We start from the raw sequence: 19735 nt of genomic DNA, 5'->3' as shown, positions 1-19735 counted from the left end.
CCCTAAGTGGGTAATACTGTTCTAACATGTATATTTTTTTCCTGTGGACTAAAAGTGCTTTGGGTCTTCTGTAGATTCTTCACTGGTTTTTAGTGTGTGCGCTACTTTTAATACTTTGGAGTACATTTATTTCTGAGGCTTGGGAATCTACTTGTATTGACATGGTTTGCATCGGCCGCCATCTAGTGGTCGGTCCAGAGAATTACAAATTGTTTTTCTTAATATGAAAAAGGGCCATCCACCGGACCATGCTTGTCACACTATCCTTATCCTAAATATACCCATGATCCTTCCCGCGTTGAAGTTCTCAAACTGTTATTTCCAACCATTGCTTTGGGTGTATAATTGTAGAGTTAAATTATTTTCCGCTATCGTTTACTAGAAAATATCGAGGTGCCCAGTTAAAGTACCAAATTCAGAAGGATTGAATGCCAAAGGTGAGAGTCAATTTGACCTAAAACAAAAGGGTCGATTTTTTTTTTAAAATATTTTTTTGGGGGTTTCCGTTTTTGAAAAAAAAGTGGTTTTTGGGGGCCCCAAAAAAACATTTTTTAAAAATAAATTCGACCCTTTGGTTTTGGGTCCTTTTGATTCGACCCTTTGGTCATTCGATCCTTTGCATTCGAAACTTTGACCTAGAACCGAAAATCGACACTGGCAAGCCGCCAGAACCTAAGCGACTCAACACAGAGCCGAAAGCCGCTCGTTAGGAAGAGTGCCCTGAGGCCTTCGGGTGTGTTAGCGCATTATAAGTAACACAGTAAAGTAAACAGTGGGACATTTATAAATACGTTTTTTAGAATGCCCCTTCTTTACCTTACATCGGCATGCTTGTACTTCTCAATGCACATGGGTCAGTGTTTCCTTTACGTTATCCCCAAATTGTTATACCATTGTTTCCTTGTAAAGACACACATTGCGTGTGCAATAGCTGCCTTCCAAGATACCACGACCACTCTTGGAGTGCAACACTAGGCCCCGCCCCACCCCCCCCAACCAAACACTATGCCCCATGGCCCCACCCCTCAACCAAACACTACGCCCCATCACCCCCACACCCCAACCAAACACTATGCCCCATGGCGCCCACCCCTCAACCAAACACTATGCCCCATGACCCCCACCCCAACTAAACACTAAGCCCCATGACCCCCACCCCAAATAAAAAACACTATGCCCCATGACACCCACCCCTCAAGCAAACGCTATGCCCCATGACCCACACCCCTCAACCAAACACTATGCCCCATGTCCCACACCCCTCAACCAAACACTATGCCCCATGGCCCCCACCCCTCAACCAAACACTATGTCCCATGGCCCCCACCCCTCCAACCAAACACTATGCCTCATGTCACCAAGCATGCACCATGCATACATACTCATACAGACCCCAACACCTCCACACCCGCATACAGACTAACAAGCATACACCATGTACCCATACAGACCCTCACCCCAGCATAGAAACTCACAAGCATACACCATGCACCCATACAAACCCGAGCCCCCCAACTCACCATACAAACTCACAAGCATGCACCCATACAAACCTGAGCCCTGTAACCCCCAACTCAGCACACAAACTCACAAGCATACACCATGCACCCATACAGACCTGAGCCCCCACCCCCAACTCAGCTCACAAGCCTACACATGTACCCATACAGACCCGAACTCCCCACCCCCAACTCAGCACACAAACTCACAGGCATACACCAATACACTATGCACCCATACAGACCCCAACCCCCCACCATTCCCACCCCTGCATACAGAATAACAAGCATAAACCATGCACCCATACAGACCCCCACCCCCAACTCACCATACAAACTTACAAGCATACACCATGCACCCACACAGACTCAAACCTCCCACCCCAACTCACCAAACAAACTCAAAAGCATGCACCCATACAGACCCAGACCCCCCACCCCCACCTCCCCATACAAACTCACAAGCATGCACCCATACAGACCCGAACCCCCCACCCCCGCATCTCAACATACACTGAACATGCACACAACAAACATTCAAACAGACCCGACACAAACCCCCCCCCCCACAATTCCCCCCCCACCCACCATCTCAACATACACTGAACTTGCACACAAACACATTCAGGCAGACCCGACAAACACCCCACACCAGCATCTCCACATACAAGCAGGAGAAAGACCTGACGCGCACACACACACATCCCCCCTCCCCCCCCAAAGAAATCTGTACTTACTGGACATGCTGGAAGGCAGGCTAGCTGGAACGCTGGCGAGGTCTGGTACTACGGCTGGCATGGCAAGGCTGAAATGCCTTCCGGCATCAAACCTTATTAACCACGCCAGCCGTAATGCTGGAACTCCACTGGTGCAGCACACACTCACTACGTGGCTCGTAGGAGCTACGTGGTGCGTGTGCACTGAACCAATGAGGGTCAGTGTTTTGTCCGGCCCGGAAGACAGACTTTTCCTAATGGAGGGCGGCCGATGCTGCTGGAGAAAGGCGCTATAGAACTAGTGCCTGTGGCGGAGAGGAACAAGGGATGGTATTACCCATATTTTTTGATTCCAAAGAAAGGCGGAGGACTGAGACCCATCTTGGACTTTATTTGGTTGAACAAGTTCCTCAGGAAGGACTAGTTCAAGATGGTTACTCTTTCTCAGGTCCTTCAGGCCCTTCGACTTCAGGATTGGTTGGTGTCTCTGGACCAACAGGATGTTTATTTTCATGTGCCGATTCATCCAAACCACAGAAAATTCCTAAGGTTTGCGGCTGGCAACTTGCACTTTCAGTTTTGGGTCCTGCCATTCGGCTTGACCTCTGCCCGAGGGTCTTCACCAAGCTAATGGTGGTGGTGGCAGCGTATCTCCAGAGAGGCGGGTGGGGGGGGTTCACGTCTATCCCTATCTGGACGACTGGCTGATCCGAGCGCATTCTCCCGAAAAAGCTTTGGATGATCTCTGCCTCACCTGCCGCTCCCTTCACAAGCTAGACTTCTCCCTCAATTTCAAGAAGTCGCATCTGACACCTTCCCAACAGCTCCAGTAGATGGGGGGGGCATGTGTTGGACACATCCTTGTGGATGTGCTCGCCTCCCAAGGTGAGGGCTCATCACACTGTACAGATGGTCAACAAGTTTCAACGTGCACAGAGTCTTCTGGCTTTCAAATTCTTAAGGTTGCTCGGCCTCATGGCATCCTGCATTTGCCTGGTGCCAGAGGCCAGGCTGAGGATGAGATCCCTTCATTGGACTCTCAAGAGGCAATGGTCACAATTCTCAGGCAGAATGTCGGATCCTCTTCAGATTCCCCTCTCGGTCTCTCAGGATCTTCTTTGGTGGGCCAACTAAGAGAATCTAATGAAGCAGGAGCCCTTATGTCAACCATGGCCAGAGGTGACGGTGGTGACGGACGCTTCCCTCACAGGATGGGGAGCCCACGCCAACGAGTTGTCCACCAGCAGTCGTTGGTCTTCGTCGGAGTCCCAACTCCACATAAACCTTTTGGAGCTGTGGGCCATCGTGCTAGCCCTGAAGGCTTTTCTGCCGTCTGTGCGGGGGAAGAGTGTCCTGCTTATGACGGACAACACAGTGACCATACATTACCTCAACAAAAAAAGGGGAGGGGGGGGTCACTTCCTCTGTGCAGAGGCGATGCAGCACTGGTTCTGGGCAATACAACAAGGAATCTCACTCTCGGCAGTTCATCTAGCCGGAGAGGAGAATGCGGCGGCAGATGCTCTGAGCAGGTAGAGCACGGTCTCCCACGAGTGGGAGTTGGCTCAGGTAGTCCTTTAGGAGATCTCTGCCTTTTGGGGCACCCCTCAAGTGGATCTGTTCGCGACCAGTGCCAACCAGAAGTGCGAGAGGTATTGCTCAAAGGAATTTCCTCCGAGAGGAGCTTTAGGGGACGCGTTCCTCGTGGATTGGTCATTCCCGCTTCTATATGTGTTTCTCCAGTCCCAGTTATTCCTCAGGTGCTAAAGAGGTTGCAGAAGTTCGGATCCCACATGATCCTCATTGCTCCGGATTGGGCCAGGAGAGCGTGGTACACAGACCTTCTAGAAATGTCCATCTGTCCTCCACGCCGTCTTCCCCACAGAGAGGACCTTCTTTCGCGAGAGGGGGGGTCGGGTTCTCCATCCAGAGGTCGTGACTCTCAACCTTCACGCTTGGTTTCTGAAAGGTCGAGATATAAGGATTGGGACCTCCCGCATGACGTGATGGAGGTGTTGCTTTCAGCCAGGCGGCCAGCGACCAAATCCCTGTACCGTTGGCGTAAGTTTTGTGACTGGTGCAACAGAAACAATGTTGATCCTTTTCCGTGTTCCATTCCGATGGTTCTGTCTTTCTTGCTTTCTTTGGCCCACAGAGGTCTTCAAGTGGGTACCATTAAGGGTTACCTGGCGGCACTGTCTGTTTTCAAGTGCTCGTCTGAAGAATGTTCTTATTTTAAGATTCCTTTGATTTCCCAGTTTCTAAAGGGGCTCACAAATGTGTTCCCTACGTCCCCTTTTCAGGTGCCGGTTTGGGATCTGAATCTGGTTTTGAAATTCGTGATGGGTGCTCTGTTTGAACCTCTGCACTCTTGTCCTTTGAGACTGTTGTCTTTCAAGACAGTTTTCTTAATTTCTTAATTGCAGTTACATCTGCTGCAGAGTGAGTGAATTGCAGGCACTTTCATCTAAGCCACCCTTTACTATGTTCCACAAGGATAGGGTTGCACTGAGGGTACATCCGTCCTTCCTACCTAAGGTAGTGTGAGTTTCATCTGAGCCAGAAAGTGGTACTTCCGGCTTTCTATCGTCGTCCTCATCCTGGTGAGGAAGAGGAGAGACTCCATAGGTTGGACCCTAGGAGAGCTTTGAGCTTTTAGATTTCTAGGATGTCCAGGGTCAGAGTGGACGACCAGCTTTTTGTGGGGTACACTGGGCACGGATTGGGATTATCCACTGAGTGGATTCTCCTCACCATTACTGAATGTTACAGATTGGCGTGCAAGGACCCTGCTGATGGGTTGCGTGCTCACTCCACCAAGGGCGTAGCTACATCCACTGCCCTGCAGCGGGGTGTTCCTATTAAGAACATTTGTGATGCTGCAACATAGGCTTTCAGCCATACCTTTGTCGAGCATTTCTCCCTAGATACTGTCCATGGTCATGATTTGGCCTTTGGTAAAGCAGTGCTTTATTCTGCCATCTGATTGGGTATTCTAAATTCTTCTCCCTCCTCCAATCATGGATACTGCTTTGGGAGTCTGTCAAAGATGTGGAATACGTTGGAGGACACAATCCATTCGAAGAACAAGTTACTTACCAACTGGTAACGTTATTTCGACTGGATGTTCCTCCAAAGTATTCCACATTGCCCTCCCAGCTTGCCCCTCTGAAGAATTTCCTATGCTGTTGTAGCTTGCGTTCCCTCAAGGCTATGTGCAGTCAAGTAGGTATTGTGTTGGGGCATGTCACACGTTGTGGAGGGAAAACAGGAACTGAGGCTACGAGCGCCGTGCATCCTACTTATAACATCCGGTGAAGTCACCCTCAACTGAGGCCTTCGAGGGACATCGACCCGACGCCATTGATGCAGGAAGCCCTCTGCCGAAAAGTTTCTGAAGCAGCACAGCTGTGAACATTACATGTCAAAGATGTGGAATACGTTGGACGAACATCCAGTCGAATGAACGTTACCAGTTGGTACTTGTGTGAGTCAAGCTGACAGTCTGAGGAGCTAGTAACTTTCCCCATAACAATGAGCAAAAGGCAAGGGATGTGAAGCTGAAGGCTTTACTTCCCTTCATAAAGTTGACCGGTTTAAAAATAGAAGGGTGTTTCATTGAAATCAATGTAGGGAAAGGTGCAAAAGAGAACATCTTCACTAACCGTAAACTGTGAAATGGTTGGGAGAAACCCTATTGCCTTACTGTGGGTTTGTTTGGGGTTAGTTCTTCTCATCCCATGTACTGAAAGAGGATAGAAAACATCATTAGACCATAGATAGATCCCAAACTTGTTCTGCCGGGAATTTGTAAAGCAGTGGATATTCTAGAAACAATAATGCATCATCTGCACAGCACTCATAGCTAAAAGGCACATTGCAGTCAAATGGTAACATAGGTCCTTGCCTACATATGACTAAAGTCCTAGACAAATGCACATTTCTAGAATGCAGACTTGTATTAGGCCAATGGATGCCTTCAGAAACTGAACAGATGTGGGTCAACAGGGAGTAATTGTTACAGTTTGGAACATATTTTGAGGGTTAAATTCATCTGGATGGAATGCTCACTTCGCTTGGTAGGTCTACAGAGAGAACGATGAAATGGTGAACCAGTGTGATTATCTTTGATGGCATTATGCAAGTGTCTTTTTTTTTTTTTTTTTTTTTTTTTTTAAATGGATGATCGGACATGAGGAGTCAAAACAGAATGTGTCCTATTATGTTTCGTGGATGGATTTGAAAATGTAAATAAAATGATTAAAGAAAGTTATATTCATTTTCCAAATGTTTCTGGTGCAGTGTATTGTTAGGGAGAATTCTCTGTAAAGGCTAATTTCCCAAACCTAGTGAGTCCCCCAGCAGCTTTGCTGGATTTCTGGGGTTTAATGTTTTCTCCTGCTAAGAGTGAGACTATTTTTCTCCCACTCTTAGGCATGATTTGAGAATGTCCTTTGACTATGTAATGTGTTTTATGGGCTATGGGGTCTTTTACTCCATAGGGCTTCATGTGTTTTTGGTATGTGTGTTACACAGCACCCTCATTGCAGTAACACAGGGGTGTCATAGTGACCCCCAAACATAGACTCCATACCCTGGGACTGACTACTGTCTCCCAGGGCATATAAAGTCACAATTGGCTTTACTAGTCTTAAATTGTGAACAGAACCAGTACAAACCATCATATTGTGGAAGTACTGGTAGGGGTAATTCGATTGCCCCTGGGTCTGTTTTCCAAGGGGGCACTGTCCAGTCCCCCCTTGTCGAGTTTCTGGCTGGTGGCAGTGGATACCACGCGAAATATTCCACCGGAATATTTCCTATGGCATTTTCCCATTCATTTTAAACGCACCACTTTTTGGTGCAATGTTAAAGATACCGCCGGGTTATTTAAATGTTAAAGATACCGCCGGGTTATTTATTTAATATTTATTCCCCGGTTGGGTCTTTTTGCCAGGACTCGGTTTTAAAATGGCGTTTGTGTTCGCCTCTGAAACCCTAACCCAAGTCGAGCCCTTTGTTCCACTTTTGGCGGGCTTCTGCACAGAAGCCTCAAAGTGGTGCCACTCTGTCTGGGTCTACAGGATGTGTCGGAGGGGGGGGAATAGGCACCCTGGACTGAGTTGCCTCGGCAACTCAAGTCGCACTCTTGTGTGATTGGCCCAGTGGTGAGCTGCCCGGCTCACCACTTAGCATGTTTGATTGACAGCTAGGCTGATGAATGGGGATTTTCTGCATAAAAGCAGGGCTTTAGGGACTGGAAGTTCAGAAGTCGCCACAGGACCTAAAGAATCCGAAGAGGGGAGAAGCTGAGCCATCTACAACGACGACACCACCGGTGGAGCCCTGCTGTACGAAACTCACCACTTTCCCGACGACAGAGAAGATGATCTTCTAGGAGAGTCTTCTTCCCTTTCAGCTGGTGGGACCAACCAGTTTGCCTTTTTCGCCTTCCTGGATCGTCTCGTGGTCAAATCGACCATGCCAAGCACCCCAGCGGCCGGATAGCCACGTTTCTCCACTACCGCAAATAAAAGGGTAGTACCTTTTAACCGGGAAACTCTGCGGCTGGTTTCTTCCCTGGCAGTGCAACGACCTCCAGCTTTTCTCCACGTCGAGATCATCTCTTCCCCTGGACGAAGCCTCGTCTTGCACCTGCTGCCAGGAACAACTGCCCCCGCTGGAGCGTTCTCACCACTTCAGGTACTGTGTCCCGCCTGGTCTCCCTTGCAACAGACTGTCCAAGGTGTCCCGTAAATCCTTGACTCTCTATCCTGGGGTGACCTCGGACCTGTTAACATTACCTTTCTGATTTGATCCAACCTCTTGACTTTTCTGCAAAGACTTTGAGTGCATTTCCACTGTGTGATCTTAGGCACATTCCGCCTTGCTCTCTCCAAGAGTGGGCTTGGCCTATGAACGTTTTGCTCTACAGTAGACCCTGCCTTTGTTGACTTGCTGGGGGTTCTTAAAAGTGTTGGTACTGTGTGATTTTCCTATTCTGCCTTTTCTCTCCCTTTTTAAACAAATTATTGGAGTGCCATCTATGGTTACACGCTCACCTCTGTTTTGCTAAATAAGTGGTGTCTTAACCGAAGACTTGTCAAATAATTAATTAGGGGGGTGTATATATTTCTAGTGACTGTGTTTTGAACTTGCTTGACATTTTAGAGCCAGTGTATTTTTACAAATGTGTTTTTTAAATAAATAATTATATACTTTTATACCAAAGCTCTGGTCAGTGTTTGCTTGTGCTACTGTAATTTTTTGCCCTATTGTGTATACTCTATATACTGCCTAACTCTTCATGAGAGAAGTCGGACTGCTCAGCCACAGCTACCAGGTAAATCTGGGTGGTGCAGACTGCTACCAATTGGGTTTACTGCTAACACCTGGGTGGTGTCTTACTAAAGAGGTATATTTCCAGTATGCTTTTGTTTGATGTGCACTTTTCTGCTAGAACACTTTTGAGATGTTCGACAGGGTCTTGCATTTGTGTAGTCAACATTTAACATTCTCACATACAACAGCCTTGTTTTCAAAGATTGATCTTTGAACCTGAAACTGTCTTGTTACCGGGTTGGCTGTTTTTTACCACTGTAAATAATAGGTTTTGTCATTACTAAAAAGCAATTGCAATTAACTATTTACAGAATATGGTTGTAGGATCTGAAGCAAACGTTGGTGCTCATTCTGGAGGAAGCCATTATGTAAAAGTCGTCTTGTTATGTGGATTGGAAGCCCAAAGTGTTACCACACCTCAGCACCATTCTGAGATTTATATTTCCCTGATCACCTTTAGCCAGCAATAAAAAGCACCTTAGAAACGTTTCTAAAACTATTAAAAGATTTGTAATAATGCATATTGAGACGATTTAATACCTTTACAAATGCAGGCCTTATAAATATTGGGAATCTTTATGCCAGGGTTTGCAGTACAGAGCTTTTACTTTGAGATACATATAAACAAGGATTCAATATTTTAGTTGCATGCAGTGGTATGCTCAACTGTAGTCTACATATATCGAAAAGCAATGGGCTTCAGAACAAATACATGTTTTTAAAATATGGTACTTTGACTTCTTCTGAGTAAAGAGCTTATTATTTTGGTCTGTTTCATAATTGTATTATTTTCCATGCATTGTAATGTTTGTGACCCATGTTCTCTTGAAATACCCTTGTAGGTGGAGATGGACAGCGAAAGATTTTTGAATGACTTGCGCAGGGACGTTCAGAAAGAGGTTGGATTTGACGCTGTTATGCGAGTCCGAACAAGCACTGGTATATATGATCAGTCCAATAAACCATTAAATGAAATCAAATGGGCGGATTAGGCAGTTACAATGTGCATACCTGTTTTGTAGGAATTCGGGCGACAGACTTTTTTGGCGCTTTCTACATGAGCAATACAACTGATGTGGAACTGGCAGGACTGGACACAGATAAAACTGTCACCATTGAGTTCAAACATGATGACAAACTGAGTGAAGAAAATGGAGCACTTCTCCAGGTACGGTGGTCTGTACATAGAGTCTTCATACAATTAAAGAGCTACATTATTTTGCAAGAGTTGTGTGGATCCCAATGTTTGTCTATATTTGCTTGTCTGTATTTAGCTTTATTTGTATCCTGATCAGGAACCTGGAGGTTGGAGAAGATTATAGTGGTAGGATTGAGATCATATGTTTAATATCAGTTGTGGCATTTGTCTCTTTCGACATTCAAACTGGTAGGATGAAAAGCAATAAGATGCTGTCTCTTAAGAACTGAAAAAGGGCCCCTCGAATATACTGTCCCCTCACAATTAGTCAACCCGCGCTTGTTCTAGGTGCATCACTGATCACCACACTTAGTTCCTGTTTCTCCCTAGCAGCTGGTTGGGTATAAGCCTGTGGTTTCCTCACTTTTATGAGCAGAAGATTTGATTCTTATCTCTTCTTTATTCCCACATGATGTACTCATTCATTTTGGCATTTAATCAGTTCACATCATGCCATCTCTGATCTTACTGAAATTATCAATTGGTTCTGATGTTCAGTTATGTGGTATATTCTCTGGTGAATCTTTCCACATCCCTCTAGTGAGGGATGAGAAGCCATTTAACACAAGGCAAAACAGTTTAAACCAAAAGGAAAGTGCAAACTCTCTACATTAGTAGCTGTGGCAGAGCAGTCAGGCTTAACACAAGGGGTGGAGGTATGCTGGCAGTGAAGTATAGTAAATGCCCATAGTTGGCTCCAAAAAATACAGTAAATCGATGAACTGAAAAAATATACACTTTATTATCAAAGCACACATATATACTGTTTGGTTTAATATGTACTTTGAGTTAAACATAACACATAGTAGTAACTGTATGTATAAAATAAGTAATGGTCAGCTAAGACACAACTCACTCACAAACTGCATATGTTGTCCATTACCTAGAGGATGGCACAATATGAGACTAAGGGGTGGGGAAAAAAGGGAACCCTAGAGGCAATAGAATAACATATGTACATTGTCCTGTTGGGGACCCAACATAGGAACAGTCGCATACATTCCTAAACCTCCTGTACAAAGTAACATACATGATTTAAATGCCCACAGTCCACAATATACAGTACAAAAAGAGAGAAAAAGGGGTTACTACTGTAGAAAACAAGCCCTAAGGTCCCCCAAAGTCAGGATTCAATTAAACTGACAATACCAGACCAATAACTTCACATTTAACTTGAGAAATACAAAGAAACACAAATAACCAAAAGTTTAATCTAGTAGCAAGACATTTCCATAAGCAAGAGTGTAATATAAAACTTGAAACTTGCATTACAATTCAGTGCCACATGCTAAAAGTGTAGCCTTTGGCCTAAAACACCATGGATCCAAAGTGATCACTTTAAAAGAATTGTGAGTGGTTGGAAAAAGATCCCCATAGAAATGAATGGGACTAAGTCTGTAGGCACAGATGCAGTTATGGGGCAAAGTCAGGTAAGTCTCTATTCTCCCATGCAGGTGTATATAAGGCAGCAGTTTACCACATGAGACCCAGCACACACCCTCAAGAAGATATTTAGTCCAAAGTTAAAGATCTTGCAGCCCAGGAAGTTCGCTCGGAAGGTTTTGGGCCAACGCCAGTAAATGGCAAATGCGGTTGAAGGCGAACAGCCGAAACCTTCGACAGTTGGGACCCCTAAGTGTAAGTATCTTGAATAATCCACCAACTTGGGTGCCAGAGGCAAGTACTCATGGTAGCAGTTCCTGAAACCACTGCTCAACAACGGCCAAGCAACCCAGTAAGTGAAAGAGCTTCTCTTGCAGGGCGGTTTACAGGATCTCATGTCCTTCATCACAACAGTGTTTTTCTGTCTCCATGCAGAAATCAAAGAGGCTGGGACCAGGCTGTTGCCAGTTCCAGCTGCATGCTTAAGACAAGGCTTTCGTTTACCCAGTTGACAATCTCATTGTTGACTTTCTGACCACCTCCAATGTCTTCAAGGATATTCATGTGATGGTCCTGATGGGCATGAGTCCGAAATACATTGGCCAGGGCTTCTGTTTATTTTATTTATTTATTACATTTGTTACACGCCCAGACCCTGAGGTATCATGGCGTGGTTACAGACAGCTTTAGTAATAATCTTAGGCAGGGTTACTTAAATGGCATTTATACATATAGAAGATACATGTGGTTACAAGATAAGACAGTTAAAGAATGCATAAGAAAGTACACAAAAGCATTCAGTTGTATTTACAATGTTCAGTTCAGTCCACCACAGGATGAAAGTTCTATTAGCCCGGGTGGACTCGTAATGTCTGGAGTGGCTGTCTCGAATATGCTAGTCTAGGTTAAATAGCCATGTTTTTAATGCTTTTTTAAATCCTAGGAAGGATTCCTCCTTTTTGATAGTGAGTGGGCCATTGAAACAGCTTCTGTAGAAAGGAGCCCATCAAATAAAGAATGGTTACACAGCATTGAAGCGTTTTCGTGGAGTTTACTAGAACAATAATTTATAAGTGTTTTCAGTTGATGTGGTATTTACTACTTGGGTGGAACCAACATTGGTGGAATTCTTCCCCACTCTGTTTGTATATGCATCTTTCCTGGACAGTGCAATCTTGTTTTTGGTGAGCACTATATACAAACATCACTATTAAAGAATATTTATTTGCATGCACTTAATGTAAGGTGTTGCCTGCTTCAATCCATGTACAATTAAATGTAAACTATCATCTGTATACAAAGAACATTTATTTCACATGTTTGGGTTCAATAGACTTTGTTTAGAAAGAGTGTGTTTAGAGTTCTGTGCCGTGAGCCTTTGCCTTAAGGGCACAGGCAATGTCAAACAAGTACTTCACGTGGGGGTGTTTGGCTGTCGCTGGAGAACTTCGATCAGCTTAGACAAGATTAAAACTTTCATCAATGAGAGAAAGTGAGGACGATATTAGATTGTGATATTGCGATCCCGTTCAAATAAATATTCTGATCTGTGACTACCAGGGAGTCCCCAAACATTGCTTTGTCCCCTCATGGTTCCCCGATTGCCTTTTTCCTAGTGATTCCTCATCCATGCCCTCAATGATGATGTAACTCTGCATCTGTCCTTGGGATGTTATGGTGCCCAACGATACCCTGTAAAAATGTTCACTGAATAGGTATCCCTGCTTGACATTGTGTGTAACTCATTGATTGGTTGCAGCTGTTAGTATTATTTTTAGAATGCTCCTTTCTGCTACAGCTATTTTGTGATCAGAGAACAAAGCTTGATTCCTGCAGGTTACCATGAATATGGCAACCTTTGCTTACAGTTCAGTCTGACTACACAACAAAGCTGCTTCTAACGGATTCTTTACTGTAATAGATTCCTCATCTATGAAATTCCTATCCTAGCACAGCTGTTTTCCGGAACCTTTACGCCGCCAGGGGCCGCATGTTAAAAGATGCAATGATGTACTCCACAAAACATTCCACAGTTGAATGATTTATTTAAGTATTAGGTTCATCCAGGAGTAACGGCCCCCAGCAGGAGACCACAGCTCAGCCTCTCCCCATCGACCTTCAACCTCCTTCAGAATCAGAACCCTTTTTGAAGGTAAGCAATGAGTTCCAAGGTAGCTAGGATACATGAGACATTGCTTAACATAAACAGCACATGAAAGGTGAAGTCATAAATAACATGTAGCTCCTCCTAACACCGCAGTGCTTCTGTGCGCCGGCTCCATCCAACTCCTTTATATGTTTTATGTGTTGGATATGTCAGAGCCAGCATTTCTGATGCTTGTTAATCTGCTTAGAATCACATGCTGTGCATATAGTCTGACATCTAGTGGTAACCCGCAGAGTATTGCATCTTGTCTTTCGGGGATCGAAAGGGGACGTCGGCATAGGCGTGTCTGTAACACTATCCCTAATGGGACATGTAGTATACCCAGAAATCCTCACATGTCGAAGCCCCTGAGATTGTTTCTTTCCACCCAGCTAGCTAGTTGTCTTATGCGGAGCTCTATCGAAAATTGCAAATTAGTAAAAATCCGACATTTGGTCATTTATACAACATTTGTCCCCTCTTCGACAATTACTATACCGCCGCCGAAGACGGAACAACAGACTACGATGGCTGGCCTTTCCGGTCAACGCTGTCAACCGTGTGGCCGGGCCTTCTGGCCAGCCTACACAGTAGGGAGAGTGGGTTCTGGGGGTTCCTTTCTTTTAAGAATGTTTTTCGTTCTCCCCTCTCTTTGTCCTTTGGCATTGTCGTTGCTTCCATTTCCCTGCGCTATGTACAGGACTCCATTAAAATTTTGCCCTTCCTGTAAGGGAAAATTTCCCTAGAAAGACAAGCACCCTCGGTGCAATAAGAGTCTCCCCCTCAACCACGCTGAAGCGTCCTGTCAGCACTGTAATCTCCTTAGGCCTTAGACCATAAAGGAGCGTCGTATAAAACGGTGGGTGGCCTATGCAATGTCGCAGGCCGAGGGTAGCTCCCCCGCATCCACAGCCGGCGAAAGCGATGAGGCCCATAGCGACGACCATGGCTCCGACACAGATGCCATTGACCTGACAACAGAGCATACTCGCTCCAAGCCGTCCGTCCCCGGCCCCGATAGGCACGACGCAAGTCCTGCTATGGGGAGGTTACAACCCGGCAACGAGGACGCACCCACATCAAATGGGACTAAACACACAACCCCCAGGACTAAACACACAACCCCCGGTACCTCTTCGGTCTCCCAGCCGAAGCAGTCCAAGGCGCCAACGGGTGTGTCGGGTACCTCAGCGACACCCGCCGATTCGCAGGATCGCCAGCCCTCCCTGCAACCGCGTCAGTGAGCGATATCCAGGCACTCTATAACTAAGGGCGGCAGCACCAAATCTCACGTCGATGCGCATTCTAAGAGCGCGCCGGCGCTTAAGAAAACTCTGGTTGCGCAGCCTCCCTCTCAGCCTAAACACCTTCCTGCAACGCTGAGCATCAGCGAAAAGCCTCACAAAGATTGTCTCGGCAGCTAGTAAACGCAAAGAAACGTCAAAGGACATATCTGAACGCCCGGAAGGGCTGATGGGCCCAAAAGTATGTTGAAAGAGACGCCAGAACGCCCAAAAGAGAGACAAGACTTTACAGAGATCCCCTAGTCTTTTTCGAAGACTCTCAGTGAAAAAGCTTGATGTTCTATACTGCAGGATCCTCTAGAGGAGTTCTTTCCCCCTTTAGACACTTCCGGGTCATCTAAATGAACTAGGGAAAAATTGGAGTGGTGTATGAACAGGCTAGAAATATTAGATTTTTCAAAGGTTTGTCCCAAAAAGGCCTTGTGAGGAGATCCCTTATGTTATACCCACAGTTACTAAATACCAGAGGACCTCAGACCCTCTCCATGAGGAGGTCTTTGACCTTTCCGACCCTGAAGAGGTTCCCCCTGACCCTTATGCACAGGGGGATGATCCTTTCGATGATCCTCGTAATCACACCCTAAATTGGGCAGATGACCAACCTGTTGGTGAGAACCCACCATGGATATCTAGAACTCGAACCACGGACCAGGATGCCATAGGCCTCGACTCTCCATCGTCTCCCCCTCTGCATCCGGCCTCTCCTGTGGACGACCAAATGGCGTTCAATGCCATTCTTAGGAAGGCGGCAGAGCACTTCCAGATAGCCACACAGGAGGCTGTTTATGATTTTGTGGAGGACATTTTTAAAGAGAAGCATCCGACTAGCCAAGCTATTCCCTTCTCAATTCCATCAAGAGGCGTATAGCCCCCTCTTTATTGACACCCTGTCAGACTAGAGCTGTCGATACCAGAGTGGAGAAATTATTTTGGCCCTCCCCAACCGATCCACTATATATCAGAGTTCATGCTACACCAGACTCTCTGGTGGTCACAACTACGAGGAAAAGGTTGGGTATCCCCTTGTCTACAGGCGAGTCGCCACCAGGCAGAGTGTAAAAGGTTATATGCTTTGGGAAAAAGAATCACCACTGCTGCCGCTTACTCCACGCGCATAGCCAATAATACCACCCTAACCCTATTGGCTAGTTATTCAGATGTCCAGTGGAACCTACTGCAGGAGTGCCTGCAAGAAGTCTCAGAACCTGTTTGCACCCACCTACTAGCAAGCAGTCGTATCGGAGGGCAAACAAGTTAATCACAACCTACTCAAGAATACCTTGGATGCTGCTGAAACAGCTGGTCGCTCCCTGGCATAAGGTACCCTTTTAAAGCGCCATGCCTGGCCGAGGAACTCTGTGTTTAAGCCCGAGACTCGGGCATCATTGATCAACAAACCTGTGGAAGGTTCCAATCTGTTTGGGAAAGCGGTGGACAAGGCACTGGAGACCGCCAAAAAGGAACATGAGACCCTCAAGTCTTTGAACCAGATCTTTTCAACAAAGAGGGGGATGTTCTCGCTGCTCCTTTCGCGGGCAATCCTATCAACGTTCCCCACATAATCAGTATGGCTCAGGAAACAAGTGGTCTTCGGGACAAGGTTCTAATACCACTACTTACCCTCCCAGAGGACAACGTCGGGGAAAGGGAAGGGGTCGCAATGCCACCCCTAGGGGCTCCCCGGCCTCTGGCCAAAAATGACTATCGAGTCCTGGTCCCCTGCCATGCCTCCCCGGTCAGGGGATGATTAACATCATTCCTGCATGCATGGGAGTGGATCACATCGGACCAGTGGGTGCTCAAGACAGTCACCCACGGGTACTGTATAGAGTTCTGCCAGCCACCTCGGTACAGACCCCCCAAGATCCAGGCGTCCGACACCGGAACACCTCCAGATCCTACTACAATAGGTCAAGATCCTGCAGGAAAACGGGCGCTATCGAGGTCGTCCCTGTTCTACAGGTAAAAAAGGGTATTTATTCAGTGTACTTCCTTGTACCCAAAAAGGATCTAACCATGCACCCTGTTCAAGACTTGCGCCAGGGAACAAGTTTGTCAAACCCCAAAAGTTATGTATGGTGACGCTGCAAGAAGTAATTCCTCTTCTCATGAAGGGGGATTACATGGCAACATTGGACATGAATGATGTATACTTTCATATTTCAATGTTGCCGGCACACAGAGTACCCAAGGTTCATGATAGAGGGCAAGCACTATCAGTTCAAGGTCGTTCCCTTCAGCATTGCCTCAGCCCCAAGAGTATTTACAAAGGTACTGGCAGTGGCAACGGCTCAACGCTGCAAGCAATCCATCAGTTTTTCCTTACCTCGACAACTGGCTCATAACAGGGGACTCCTACGAAACATGCTTAGCAAATACTCAATCAATAACTTTATTCGGCCAGAAGGCCATCAAAGTGCATCCTAACAAATACAGTGGCCAAACATACTTAATCAGATTTCATCAAAAACAGAAGACCAACTTCACAGTATCGTGGGAGTTCAAACCCTTGCTTCGGATTCTAGAGCATCCCACCATAGATTATCTGGCAACAAACGTACAACCTCTCACAGACTGCAACCAATGCAAGCACTTATTCAATAAAACGTCTCTTGGTTCAGACTAGGATTCCAACGGTTTTGGTACCCTGTGCAAATAAATTGTGACAGGGCCGGGCCCGCCCTTGGAGTGTGGCCCTGATAAGTTCCCTTTTGTGATGCCACATGTGTTGGGCTGAAGCGTTTGGACCTTGGCCTAGGGGAGGACGTTGTGGGTCTTGCTTCACAGCTGAAGAAGGCAGTGGCTTATCAAGAGGTGCGGTAGTACAATTCCGGTGCTTGTTTCTAGTATACACAGTAGCTGGAGTAGAGGACAATCTGTTGTGAGCCCTACGGTGAGGGGGAGCATACACATCTAAGGGCTGGTTCATGGAATCCTGAGCCTTAGGATGCCCCGGGAGTGGGTTTGTCAGACCTTTGTCCTTTTGGGGAAGAGTGACAGAGTCCTCCTGTGCCTTTTACCTCCATCCCCCTGGTTATTTACTAAAACCAGGAGTACATTCTTAATAGCTGTCAGTTCGGCCAAGACCTCTGTGAGTACCAGATTGCACTTGCATCACCCCATGGAGCAGATGTCATCAGTTGACCGGTCGGGACTATGCTCTATTGCCCGGCAGGTAGGATTAAGAGCTCTGAGTGAAAAGAGACACAGAAAAGGGTTTCCCCCAGGACTAATAGAGGGGAATTGCTCCCTCCAAACGCAGCTTGAAGAGCCCAGGGCTCCCGAAAACATGGGTGCAGAATTAGCAGAGCCAGTAGCACAGACCTCTATATCCATATAGGTTGGTGCTTCAGTACAAATACGGTGATCGGCCAGTGTGCCAGCAATCAGTGGGGGTTCAGTGGCCACAGTAAGGGGCTCTGAGATGGCATCAGATGGTTGGGTACTCCCCTCCAGACTCTCCAGAGGCAAATTCCCCCAGCACTGTGGCTAATGATTTTGCAAGTCCACGGCAAACAGAGTCAAGGGGGGAATTCAATATGGTTACAGCCAGAAGGTCGACCAGGGGCCTGGGGGGGGGGGTCAGAGATGTGGTCTTGTGGGTCAGTAGGTAAGGTTAAGGATGGAGGGAATCCAACAATACCCTTTTCCTTGACACCGTCGAGCCCAATGGGTGTGTTTACAATGCAGGCTATGTTTGCCTCCTTCAATGGTCCAGCTTGGCAGCATTGCCTCTTCATGGTCAGCACCTTGCTCTGAAATTTTGGGACAACAGGAGCTTGTGGATCCAGGATGGCAGGGCAAAACAGGAGTGGAGGAAGGGGAGAATCGAGGGGAGACTCCATGCTAGAAACAGTCAGTTCCCAAAGTGGACAAGGAGAAACGTGGCCACAAAGTGGCTGGTACAGCGATGAAGGTCAGAGCAGGTTTTGGGGAACAGTCTCTGTGCAGGCAGGGTCTCCCACCTCAGGCTTCTGTGCTGTCCACAAGTCGCCTCTCACTTCGGCGCCAAACACTGCGCCCTTGCCCCGCCGTGGGCTTCACCGGTGCAGGGTCAGGGCCGGTGCTTTAAATACCAGGGGGCGTGGCCTCCAGTTGCAGGCAGCGAGGACAGACACAGGAAGGGTCCCAGCAGCAGGCAAACACTGCACCCTTGCCCCGCCGTGGGCTTCACCGGTGCAGGGTCAGGGCCGGTGCTTTAAATACCAGGGGGCGTGGCCTCCAGTTGCAGGCAGCAAGGACAGACACAGGAAGGGTCCCAGCAGCAGGCAAACACTGCACCCTTACCCTGCGGCGGGCTTCACTGCTGCAGGGTCGGGGCCTGTGCTTTAAATCCCAGGGCGCGTGGCCTCCAGTACCAGGCAGTGAGGACAGACCCAGGAAGGGTCCTACCAGCAGGCAAACACTGTGCCCTTGTCCAGTCAACCTTTATTCAGTCTGGGATTCTCCATAAACGAGAAGAAATCCAGCCTCGACCCCAGCCAAGTCAAGCATTTTCTAGGAGCTCTTATTCGGACAGAAGACAGGCTTGTCTTCTCCTCCAATGAGAGGGTTCAAAACATACTGTTTCAAATCCCTCAGTATGTAGCCGGTCGCAAGGTGACGGTATGCAAGGCCATGCGACTGCTAGGTATGATGGTGTCCTGCATTTACTTGGTTCCTCACGCGCTTTTGTGCATGCGCCCCATGCAAGAGTGGCTAAACAGCAATGGTGTCAGTACAGCGGACTATGGGACGATCTACTGGTTGTCTCTGTAGCCCTCGTTCTCTGAGGTGGTGGCCGAGGGAAAACCTCTTGAAGGGGAAAACCTTCACCACCCCTGCAGTAGAAGCCACTCTCACAACAAACGCATCCCTCACGGGGTCGGGGGCTCACCTTCTTCATCAGAAGGCTCACAGGGTTTGGCCCCCAGCGGTAGCTTCCAACCACATAAACCTGTTGGAGCTACTAGCGGAGTTCAAAGCACTGAAAGCCTTTCAGACGCAGCTACAGGGAAAGACAGTACTGGTCTTCACGGACAGCACCACAGCCACGTACTACCTGAACAAGCAGGGGGGCAACCATTCACCAGGGCTGTCCAAACTATCTCAGAACATTTGGAAGTGGGCTCTCAAACACAGGATGTTTCTATTGTCTCGACACGTTC

At 47.2% G+C, this 19735-nt stretch overlaps 1 protein-coding gene across 3 annotated transcripts in view; it reads left to right on the top strand.

The window, feature by feature from the left end:
* The window catches only part of SEC24C (SEC24 homolog C, COPII coat complex component), a 1750167-nt gene that overhangs the window by 1244661 nt on the left and 485771 nt on the right, over positions 1-19735 (top strand). For all 3 annotated transcript variants that reach the window (XM_069610689.1, XM_069610688.1, XM_069610687.1), the window contains 2 exons: positions 9400-9496; positions 9580-9725. In XM_069610689.1, coding sequence (XP_069466790.1) covers positions 9400-9496; positions 9580-9725 — 243 coding nt within the window. The remainder of the gene's footprint in view (positions 1-9399; positions 9497-9579; positions 9726-19735) is intronic.

Source organism: Ambystoma mexicanum, chromosome 8, assembly GCF_040938575.1.
Source record: "Ambystoma mexicanum isolate Mex_15411 chromosome 8, UKY_AmexF1_1, whole genome shotgun sequence".
NCBI lineage: Eukaryota > Metazoa > Chordata > Amphibia > Caudata > Ambystomatidae > Ambystoma > Ambystoma mexicanum.
The sequence above is the reverse complement of the archived record's forward strand: the minus strand, read 5'-3'. Positions and strand labels throughout refer to the sequence as shown.